General features: G+C 36.7%; 1 protein-coding gene across 17 annotated transcripts in view; it reads right to left on the bottom strand.

The window, feature by feature from the left end:
* Window positions 1-12159, bottom strand: part of LRCH1 (leucine rich repeats and calponin homology domain containing 1) — a 133934-nt gene that overhangs the window by 21531 nt on the left and 100244 nt on the right. For 9 of the 17 annotated variants that reach the window (XR_003926491.2, XR_003926493.2, XR_005933898.1 and 6 more), the window contains 3 exons: window positions 10936-11043; window positions 5068-5177; window positions 963-1100 (listed from right to left, as the gene is read on the bottom strand). Coding sequence is in view for 4 of the 17 variants with exons in the window: in XM_030036261.2 (XP_029892121.1) it covers window positions 963-1100; window positions 5068-5177; window positions 10936-11043 (356 nt within the window). In the remaining 13 variants the exon portion in view is untranslated. The remainder of the gene's footprint in view (window positions 1-962; window positions 1101-5067; window positions 5178-10935; window positions 11044-12159) is intronic. The other 8 variants (XR_003926492.2, XR_005933895.1, XR_003926497.1 and 5 more) reach the window with 2 other exon arrangements.

Raw genomic sequence — 12159 nt, 5'->3', positions numbered from 1 at the left:
TTTACCAAAGACAGAAGTAATTTAAAATCAAGCAACAGCAGAAGAAACTCCACTAGACCATCTGAGAAAGCGTCTTAACAACTGTCTTCTTGGACATTCTTACAGATTGCCTCTGAAATCCACACGCTATTCTCAGAACTGAGTATCAGGCTGTAGATGGCAAATTTTTACCAACATGTACATTCAAAAAAAAAAAAAAAAGAAAAAAAAAGAAAAAAGTGGAGGGCAGACAGTCTAAAACCATACAAAACCTCTTCAGAACCAGACTGGTATCAGAACTGGTATGAGAAATCTGGAACAATGATCTGTCCAAGCAAAAGACACCAAATAAACAGAGAAAACACGAAGAAAATTACATTTCAAAAAATGTACACCCACACAGATTACATTGATTTTATGTCCTGAAATCTTCAGGTCCTTAGGTTTAGCAAGCCAATATTAAATCCTATTCCATTCTGTCTGCAGGTAAAAGGAATAATTTGTACATTTAACCCAATAGGAAGAATATGCTAATAAGTGCTGTAAGTGCTTTAGTAACATGACATCTGCTAAGCCAGACATTGCTAAAGTTAACCTCAGATTTTTTTCAATCAACAAACAAGGGGTTAATTTTCCTTTAAAAAGGGTCTCCTAGAACAAAATCTTGTAATCATAGAATTTCATACTGTACTGAACAAAAAGGCCATTATAAAAATCTGATCTGTTGCTAGATCAGAGAGGCAGGATAATTTTACTCAGTTATAGATGTGTGTATATAAATATACAAACACTATATGTATATAAAATATATTAAAAAAATGAACATTTGAATTTATAATAATGTAAACGTTGCCCCTAACAGCAAAGAACATTCATTGAACAGCAACCTGTTCTATCTAACCAAATATCATTTGGCAATAAACCAGTAATTTTTCAAACATTCCTCCCCCTCACCCCAATGCAACAAGAAACATCCAACTTACTACTGCTGGTGAAGGTACATGAATACTTCCTACAGACCGAGGACGAACGTGATTTACTAAATGGCAGAGAACTACACCATCCATCAGAGCAGACCCCAAGTCTTCAGGCAAACAAATCTTTAGTCTTGTTTCAATGTTCTGCAAATGAAGAACACATGCACACTTTAATATAGAAATGGATGAAGGTGGGGGGGAAAGGGAATATATATGCTCATCTTCTTCTATGCTGTAAGAGACATAGCCAGTTTTGGAGTTTTGGTTTACCAAGAAACTCACTTCCTTTATATAACTAATTCTTTAAAAACTGAAAACCAACCTCCTCTACCCTATGTTGGTCACTAAATTACGTAAACTCCTTTAAAAGAAGTTGACACTTCAAATGCTGCTGTCATAATATGCATTTATTTTTATATATACATATAAAACCACATATGCATGCAGTTAGCCATGTGATTGCTCTACATGCAGCTCCCTCCTTTCACCATTCCCCCAAGTCTTCTATTTATCCATCTCAAATTTTCTTTATCATCAGCACTTTGAATCGGAACTACATTGTGTTAATCACTGTACAAGCAGATAGTAAAGGCAATCTTTCCCTTGTAGCCTAAAAATTACTTACAAAGCATTAAAGTGATCAGAAAAACAGGTAGGGCAAGGCAAAACATTCAGATTTAAAAGAGAATTTTTTGATACTTGTTAATTAAAACTGAAGTCTCACTGAAAAGAATTTGAGATTGCAAAATAAAATACTTTGAATATATTTGAGAATTTTCCAGAAAAAACCAACCTACAATAAGTTTGTCACATATAATGAGTTTCTTAAATTGTGCTCCAATCTTGAAAACATTCCAACAGCACATTTAGAGATAACTCTTAGATTAACTCTCAGAGACAATTACTTCCATTATCTTAAAATAGGTATTTCTTATTCCTAGTTGAACCTCCTTAATGTCATTACTCTCTATTAATACATTACCTCAATCTAAGCTGGGTGGTTTAGATGAAAATAGATTATTCTCTTTAGAATTAAAGGAGAGTGTAGATTGGAAGGGATTTCTGAAGGTCACCTGGTCTAACAAATTTGAAGTGAGATCCGAGCCTTGGTTCGTTAAGTTCTGGATATCTGCAAGGAAGGAGATCCCACAACATCTCCAGGCAACCTTGTTCAGTGTTTCACCACCCTTATTACAAAGAATTTTCTCCTTATAGCTACTTGAAATTTCCCTCTCTGCAATTTTCGCCACTACGTCTCATTCTTTCACTGTGCATCTTTGAAAAGCCTGACTTTATCTTCTCTATGACTACCCTTCAGGCAGCGGAGGACAGTCCTATGATATTCTCAGCACTCTCTTCTCCAAGCTAAAGAAATCCAGCTCTTAACTTCTTCCTCATACATCCTTTGTTTGGGTGCCCTCACCATAAAGTAGCCTCCACTGAACTCGCTCTGGGTTTTCGTTATATTTTCCCAGTTTTTTCTTTTACTGGACACACTACTCGAGTACCCACATGTATGGTCTCACAAGTGCCAAATGGGGAGTGCATCATGTGCACTAATACAACGTTTTGTTTTCACCTTGGATTAATTCATAAATTAGATAACATTTTTGTTGTCATACATGCACAGAAAGAGTACATTTTGAGACTTTCTTTCCAAATCTGTTACAAACAGGTTTGTATAAATTAAGAAATTAAAAATTCCTTCAGAACACTGATTTGCCTGTTGGGAGACTATTCAGTACAGATCAGGGTGCATTTTTTTTTTATAAGCAGAGCACACCTACAACACTACTTCAATGCCACTTCCTTTTGGAGTTCACGGTTTGAGACTAGATTTAATTAAAAATGAAGACTTCAAGAGGTGGATCAATTCTCCTTCAATTTTGTTACCACAGAAGAACTGCTCTTTTTTTTAAAAATAATCCACGCTATAGTAGCAGACAATTTGTTCCACTTAGCATGACAAAACTACTGAATGTTTACCCTTGGAGTGACAAAAATCAACCAGCATTTCTTGCTAGGCTCTATTGCTAAAGTGTAAGTGGCAAATCACTCTGGAGATGACAACTGTCTGAAGTGACTGTGGATGTCTACAAAATCAAATGGAGGAAAAATGTTTATGTGTCTGAAGGAAAAACTTTTATGAAATGGAAAAAATTCTGTAAAAACACCCCATTCTAAAGACAAGGGGGGAATGTGTAGAAGAAACACCAATTTTCACACAACACATGGCTCAGGTGAAGCGGTTGAGCTAAAAGTAACTGTGCACTTAGATTTCTAAATAAGGAACCTGAGTACTGTAATAGTTGTTCCTTCTTGTTTAGTGCCCAACTTGTTTAAGGCTGCAGGTTCTGTGAAGTCCCACTAAATTCTAACATGCCATGAAACAATTCAAAAGCAAAATATACCAGCGTAAACTTTATTAATTTGAAAAATCTCACTTCCAAACAGGGCCAATCTTCTTGCTTCTGTCACCACTCCTTAACTCGTAATCAAACTTCTCACAAGAGACAACAGAACTTTCATTTCAGGACACAATGCTTCAGGGTGAGGGCAAAGGATAGTGCATGGAGCTGAAGGTCAGTAACACATTAAACCAGTATTACTGGTAATACCTAACAGTAATATAGTGTAAAGAGAACCTTATTATGTCTCCATGATCCTGCCTGACATGGTGAACAACCTTGTTCTACTTTTCACTGTGAGGATTAACTGAACTAATGCACAAGGCAGGAACATTGAGGACATTATTTTTAGGAACAATTACTTGGGGACTTGCTACATACTTGTGGTAACTCTTTAAAGAAACGTAAAAAACTGCATTGATGCTGCTGACTAGACTATGCTCAGAAGAACTACATCCTAGTGCAGTTTATTCCTGCTACTTCCATATTCTTCTCCATTATCAATAAGTCTGTCTCATCCGATTCCTGCGTCTCGTCCCTTTGGCATCATCCAAGTTTAGAATTGGTAATATACTACACTCAATCAACTACGCTGAACCTTCAACGAGATCTGTTCTGTTCAAAAATTCAGCAAGACAAAGTAAGATTAATCCAGACTTAAAACAGGTGAAGGCCTGAGGTAAGAGAATGAAAATCTAAAAGTCCTCATAGCTCTACATTAAACAACCTGCCTTTTAAAGACTACTTGGTAAGGAGAAAAAAAGTGAAGCCTTTTGCTTTAAAATTAAATAATAAAAGATGTTACTTAAAATAAATGAATAATTTTGGAATTAGTCATTCCATGAAGCTAATGACATAAGAACAAATAATCTTGTAATTCCGTTGCGATATCAAAGTCATCTACCACACTTTCAGGATTTGCACTGTGTTTAGGAGTGCAACAATACCATCTTTTCTGTGGGTAACACAACATAACTGGAAACCTTGACAGGTTCAGGGTCACAACACTCCTTGCTGCAAAGGTTATAATTTTTTTTTTTTTTTTTTTTTTTTTTTTTTGACACAAATAGGTGTCACACAAACAGTGCTACCCAGGTATCAGCTGTGTAACACAGGCCCTACGCAACCACATGCAGCAATTTTTGCATCAGGCTCTACCTTCTGTATTCAAGACAATATATCAGGAAACCATCTTGTATATTCAGATTTTCAAATGATGAAATATTCATTACCTTTCTAAGAAAGCTGTTTCAAGCATTAGTTATCTGCTTTAAAAAAAAGTTTCTAACTTTAGCTTTAACTAATAGATTTCATTATGCCTTTTACTTGCTAGGTTGAAGACTTCTCCAGCTGTTCAAAAATAGTTTCTACACGTCTCTATCTCTTAAGTGATCACTTCATCCTTTCTGATGATATTAATTAAATTGAGAAATTGTTATTTCCACCAGTGCAAGGCATGCTGTCTAATTGTATGTCATTCAGGTAACTCCCATTATTATTTCCCATTTTTACAAAACCTTTCCTGAAGTACACACATCTGACCGTGATAAAGCACTTCAGGAATAATCTCATCAATGTAATTTGCAGAAGTAATATTGCCTCATTTAACCTTTTTAGTATTCTCGTACTTAGACAACTTTCCCAAAGAAAAATTTAAAAATGCATTCCATTAGCACAAATTAATTCTACCAACACTCACATACCTCACGTAGCTGTTCCACAAGCTCTCTCTCTTCTCTCATCTGCTCCATTTTCCTTCGAATTGTAAATTGTGGGTCTATTGATTCCAAATTTCTTTGTGGTCTTAAGAACACTATGATTTTAAAAAAGACAGATTTTAGTTTAAAAACTAACACCTTGATTTATTAATTTCTAAATGAAGCAAAATCCTTAGGCACTGCCTCCAGCAACAACTGTTAGAAAATTTCTCTGTCCTCAGGAGGACAGAAAAATCTGATCTTGGATTACAATCGTAAATGGCTATTTTTTGGATATTGCTCTGAACAGCATCCTGCGCCATCAATGGAGTGGATGATTTTTCAACCAAATCCTAATCTCAACAGGCAAGTTTTGTCAGATGATTAAGCACCGGCACTGTCCCTTAGAGATTCTGGTCTGTACAAAACTTTGCATTTAACATGGAAGGAAACACCTCTTACTCTTTTAAGTAGAACCGTCTCCTACAAGATGCTGAATTGTGTAACAAGCTGTGACAAGCATCTTCCTACACACGACAAACTGCTTACTAGATAAGGTTATACTAAAAAAAGAAAACCCACCCACCAAACAAAGACTGATGTCGGCAGACTTAGCCATTCAGTAAGTCTGCCTACACAAAAAAGTCATATCGCAAATGTAGCACTGCACAACCTCTTTGCAGTACTCCTTCCCACCAATCCTGCCGACTGTCTCACTGTGCCCACATATAGTTCCTTCAGATAATTACATGAAATCTCTGCACATATGCACCTCTACACTTCCTTTTTTTGTGATCAATGACCGTTTTGAATGGTTCAGAAGAACAAGAAGATGTATGCTCAAAATGCAACTGTCACCTGTTTGCCACTCAAATTATAGGACAACTTGATTATTATGGAAAATGATACTGCTTAAAAGAAAGAAGTGTTTTGTATTATTACTTTCCCGCCTCTCTCCTGAATGCAACATGAAACCCTAAGTACCAATTAATGGGGTGGGAAGTACAAAGCCTAGAAACGTCCGTTTTTACATACTGCTACTGCTCCATCTCAGTTTTGTTAATTTAAGGCCATTAAAGAAAGAGAGGATAATTTCTGGGTCAATAAGTAACAGGACAGAAGAGAGGAGCCTTTTATTTACTAAAAGGCACATCAGAAAATTAGAAGCTTATGAATTGCCAATAGCACCTACTTGAGGAGTAAAAAAACATTAATTACTCTTGACTGCAGGAAAGGTACACATAGGTGTAATCACAGTAGTTCTGATGTTCCATTAACAATTGTGGCACATCAGTCATTTTATTTAGGTTGTGATTTGGGTAGTAGGCTGAATTTTAAAAATCAGTCCTCAAAATATCTAAGAAAATAAAACATTGAACCCTTGGTAAAAGGAAATTTCATCTACATTCTGACCAAAAGTAAACTGTTAATGAAGCCCCCAAATCAGTTCAGGGTCAACATACAAAATTGCACCCTCTGACATCTAGGGCTCAGATAAACAAGACAAAGTTTCTGCACAAGAAATACTTTGAAATCTCAGACAAGTCTAGTCACCAGGAATCTCACCTAGCTGTATGCAGGTTGGTTAAGTAACAAAATAAATAATCTAAGCTACCTCTCCAGCCAAAGGGACAGACAGACACCACCTATGGCAGTTCAGCCAACAAGCAGTAGTTCTTTCCCTTATTTACTGAAAAAGGAGCTTAAGGCAAAAAATTCCTTGCATATCCTTAGGCTACTTATGTGCGGAATCAAGATAGAATAAACTATGGCCAATTACCAAACTTGCTTCCTTCCACTACTTGACTCACACAGTCGTAGTTTTAACTTTTCACAGGCAACTGAAATTTGCTACACTGCTGTTAAATCAGTAATTTCAGGAAATGCCATATTAAAGGCTGTTTGTTTAAACAAAGCTGCTTTTAAATATAACACCTAAATATTACAGTTTTATGTTAGTAAACTCCATCCTTTTTAACATCATCAGAAATCCCACAGGCAGAGTGGCACAGCGTCCTGTAGAGAACGTGCAGGACCGAGAACCGCAGCTAGCGGCTGTAGCTCCGTTCCCTTCTCCAGGTGGGCTACACGGGTTCACCCGTGTCACCATGCAGAAGGATCTACACACAGGTGCACACAGCATAAATAAAACCATTCATTATGCTGACCTCCCACACGTAACTTGGGAGTAGCAGAGCCATGCCTTCAGAGGCAGTAGGTCCACAGCTGTATCAACATTTAAGCTTTGCCTTTGTAGAAGGCAAACTGCAAGCTCAGAATAGAACTCGATTTCCAAAGCACAGTGTATCAACAGATACGTACTTCTCAACATTTTGTGGAGAGGCATACATAAACCCTGACCACACATAGCCAAACATACAAAGGTTGTTAACAGCTCTAACTGCTGCTGTTACAAAGTGTAACAATCCATATACCTGATTTAACTACGCCGTTTCAAAAGCATTACCTACTGATTTAGATAATTTTAAACTCATTAATACATTGGTAAATTTCCAATGAAAGCAATTATATATGGTGAAAATTAAACAATTAGAAATATCTAAAACGTAATTTAATAATTCATATAGTAAATCGTATAGTTTAGGACAGCTACAACAACAAGAAAAAAAAAAATCAACTCCCAAGTTTTCAAAGTGCAGAAATCTTACCCAGGACTTCTATTAAACTCCAGAATTGTACTCAATTAAAATTTCTGCATTAGCAACTCTGTACAATTTATTGGAGACTGCTCCTAAATTTTTAGGAGGTGAAATAAAAATCTCCTATCACATTTATTAAAAAACTGTAGTTGCAATTTCTAAGATTTTAATTTTAGAAATAGTTCATTGTACAACTCTAACGAATTATTTTTGCTGCTTCTCACAGATGAAATACCTACATAAAACCATGCTTGAAGAGTAATACCATATTGAAATGGTGTTTAAATGCCACTGTAGCTTTACTGGCAGCAGCAACTTTTCAAACTATTCTCTACAAAAGCATTAGTTCATATTTATGTTCAATCTTGCAAGTGTCAGAGTATTATTATGGACTTTGTTCAGTTTGGCCACAGCTCTCTCTGTTTAGGCTTTTGCCAAGTCAATATGAATGTCCCAAGACCTACTTCCTTCCAATTTCAGACTACAAACATCTGTTAATGAAAAGTAAATATCAACATTACTTATTCAATTCCATTCATGAATGAGACCTACATTCCACCAGGAGGAAAAAGGAAAACTAATCTCAAGGCAGTAGGAAACTACAATTAAAAGTTTCTAAATGAAAGAAAGTAAGTTTAGTTGATTAAAAAACAAAACAACCTCCACACATTCAAAAGCATTAGTTATAAAAGCTTCAATTATATACTGAATTTAAAGAAAAATGTTCTAATACAGGAAGTTTGGGCAGTCCTGAGTATTGCTTGCTTCTCTGCATAACATACATTTTCCAGCAAGGGAAGCCCATACCTCACACAGATGAAGGTCTAATTTTGACTCCTTCCAAGAGCCAGTTTCTGTTTTTTGAACCCATGCTCAACCAAGGTTATTATGTAATGCTTGTTCCAGTAATTTTTTTAAAAAGTATTTTGTACAAGTTTCAACAAGTTAAATGTGTAATAGTTAATAACACAGTATGTATTCGACATACCATAGTCAAGGACAAACTTCTTTGTGAAAATTTTCATTTTTGTACAGAGTTACTGAGTTACAATGCACATAAGTACACTACTTACAGCACATCAAGGAATTTAGTGTCCCGAGTACTTCATTTGACAACATTATCCTTCAGGTAAACCACAAAATGATTTAACCTGACTCTAAAAATAATAGACAAAAAGAAGGCTGGACTAATCACAGGCAGAGATGAAGTCAGGCTAAATGTTTATAGTTAGATTTCTCTTTGATTGATTTATTCAGTCCCAATTGAAGTAACATCGAGGTTATTACAGAGTCATTTGCTAAGCCAAAGCCTCCACAATGGTATGCGCACTGGTCTTGGGAGACCTGTCTGCTCCAAGCCTTATAGTCTCCCCAAAATTCTGGACTTCTCCTCTATTACTTTTGCCAGACGGTTACATTATAGATGATATGAAGTATTAAGATACTACATTGATGCATGGCATTTCTATATCAAAGGCTACACCTATACTAGCAAGCTACACGGGGCTGGTGCACGGATCCTCAGCACCGGCCTGCACACATCCATCCCGCTAACGCTGCTGCTTCCTGGCACAGTTTTGGTCTGTGCAAACCCACCTCTCTTCTACGGAATGTCTTGGTATAGCTCGAGGAATAGCACAGGCAAAGGACATTCCCCAAAGGCAGCTTAAATGCAGCCATCCTGTTTTGGAAGGTAAGAGTGCTTTGGTATGGATTTGAATCACGCTGTGCCGACTAACCTCAGTGCCAGAGAATGGTCTCTGGTCCATTTTACTTCCTACCAGAGGAAGATACACCCTAGATAACAGACTTAGACCCAGATAACAAACTCTAAACAGAAAGGCAACAGTCCTGGTTAAAAAAAAAAAAAAAAATAGTTGTAAAAGCAGTTTTCTGTTGTAACAGCCCAAGGTAATAAACACTGATATTTGCATTTGGCTTAAGATTTGAATGACATGAGACGTCTATCTGTTCCAAATGCACAAGCACACTCTAGTCTATACTGCTCATTTCATTGAGAAGAGTAAAACAGTAACAAGTCTAGATTAACAAAGATCAAATTCTGCACTGCTAGAAGTACCTCTAGCTTTCCCTTTTCTCTGTCAGAATATTCATCAGCGAAACATCAAGTTAGTTTCATACAATCATGAACTAAATTCAGTTTTTCAACTTACCTTTACCACAACTCTTATATTCCATACACATTTCCTTTATGGAGCTGATTCCTTACATGTGCTGTCTTCTACGGTTTTACGATCAAGAATAGCGAGTATTATCAAGTAATGAACTCAATGTAGGCATTCTAAACTACATCTTGGCATTTATCATTCAAGATTTGTGGTCTTAGTTTCAATCTGATACTTCTGACAGCTTCATTGCCTTCCAACACCTAAACACCCTTCTAATTTAGGGCAACTGGAAGAACAACAGACCTACTTTAAAAAAATACATCTGCCTATCAAATATTTATAAATGGTTCAATTGTCTAGGTTCCGGTTCTTCTGTCTGATGTTTAACTACTAATGCAGTAGATGACTCTGATAGCCCAGACACAGCCAGCTTTGCGTATTAGTGCCAAGACTCAATGTACTATGACAATAATGCCCTGGAGAAAACGCAAAGCAAAAGAAGCAGTAACAACATTCACTAATGTGCCTGGCCTTCACTATGCACAGAGAAGTTTGACAGCTCTACTAACAGTTTCTTTTGGACAGAAATCACTGTTTTTGCTTAGCTGGTTGTTTCAGCTTTGTTTCTTCATGGATTCCTCTTCTAATTAAGTTAGATATGCACCTGCATCAATAACTGCAGATGGGAGCAGGATATTTTTATTAACAGTCAGTATCTATCAAAAAAATAATAAATAAAAAAAATGCGGAAAAGACAGTAGCAAAATTATTTGCTGTTTGAGTACAACTTTTTTAAACCCTTGAAAGTAAATCAAGTAAATAAACCTATATTGGAAATAGTTCTTGGAGTGGATATCATGGGAAAAGTTCTTTTGCCAGACCTGTAAACAATGACACTCTTCACTCATTTACTTTTGATACTGCTACATATTCTATAGTAAAATAACATGCATCCTCTGAGGTATTTAGTCTTATAAACATCCCCTCAAGAGTACTGTCCTTCATCCTCAGCCACATGAGGCATTTGCCATATATTCAGGTTTCTGAAAACACAAAATTAAGGAAGTTATATATGGAACACCTACCATTGTCACTGTCTCCTTCAGATGGGATACTGTAGCTAAAGTTGTCCCATGTTTGTGCCTGTGTAAGTGTGTTGAAGGAGATAGGAGGAAGACTGAGGGATGGGTCTGCTGGAGGGGAGTGATAGCCAGTCCAACCACGGTGGTATAAGGACCGGAGTGGGGATAAAAGGGGGCAGCAGCATTTCATTTATGGCATTAGGATTGTATGGTAATGACGAAGATGTAATTCAAAGGTGATTAATACAAAATGTATAATTTTTGAGAAAAGAATGAAAGATGGTGCAGAATAAAAAGAACGAAAAGTTATATGTTAGTACTTGCAAATCATACATTTTATGCGCAGTTAAGGCTGTTAAGCTTAGCAAGATCATTGTAACCATAGCACTTCACACAACTTGTTTATAACCAAGTTTTAAGAAAAAGTACCCATAGATTTTACATTAGAGCCTGACAAAAAACTTGACTCTCTGAATCAGGAAGTAAATATATCAGCTGTGAAGTTTCAGCAAGGAAAAGTTCAGAGAATAAGAATTTTGGTACTTTTTGTAACTGTGTAGTAAGAACACTTCCTCCCCCAAAGACAATCTACACATCCATACGAAAATACTATTACTTTACAACTTCCTAGCTTATTTTGATAAGTAACAACTATATTATCCCTTGGATTCTCTTTTTGTTGAAATATGTTCTGTACATACAGGTAGTACAGATGTTTTCCTTTTGTTTTAATTCACTTAATAGTACATGCAGCACCACTTTTATTTCTTGCTGACTCCCCCAGCAATAAGTCCAAACCTACAATGGCCCCACCACCCCAGGAAAGTTCTGGTCCTCTGCAACTTTTACAGACTTTCCAGGGACGAGAACAGACATGCAATACCTCCAAAGGGTGATCCCGAGTTTGCACCACAAACCTTGGCAAACCTGCACTGTAGACGGTCTTCTAACAAACACAAACTCGGCAATGATCCAGCTGGGCTCCCTAAAGCATGAAAAATTGCGCATTTCCACAGAAGCTGCAACAGAGTCTGGACACTATTCACCAGATGACTGTAAAAGCATGTCATGCCTACAGTTCATGAGCACCCGTCAACTCAATACAGAGCTAAACTTGTACACCAATAAAGTCCCTATTTTCCACCCATTCTGCCTTCTCTCCTTCAACTAGTCATGACAACACCTCTTATTTGTTCCTCAAATTCTTCAGCGGACATTTTTGTTCCT

This window comes from Aquila chrysaetos, chromosome 14 (genome assembly GCF_900496995.4).
Source record: "Aquila chrysaetos chrysaetos chromosome 14, bAquChr1.4, whole genome shotgun sequence".
Taxonomy (NCBI): Eukaryota; Metazoa; Chordata; class Aves; order Accipitriformes; family Accipitridae; genus Aquila; species Aquila chrysaetos.
Note: the sequence above shows the minus strand (reverse complement) of the source record. Positions and strands in the feature narration are given on the sequence as shown.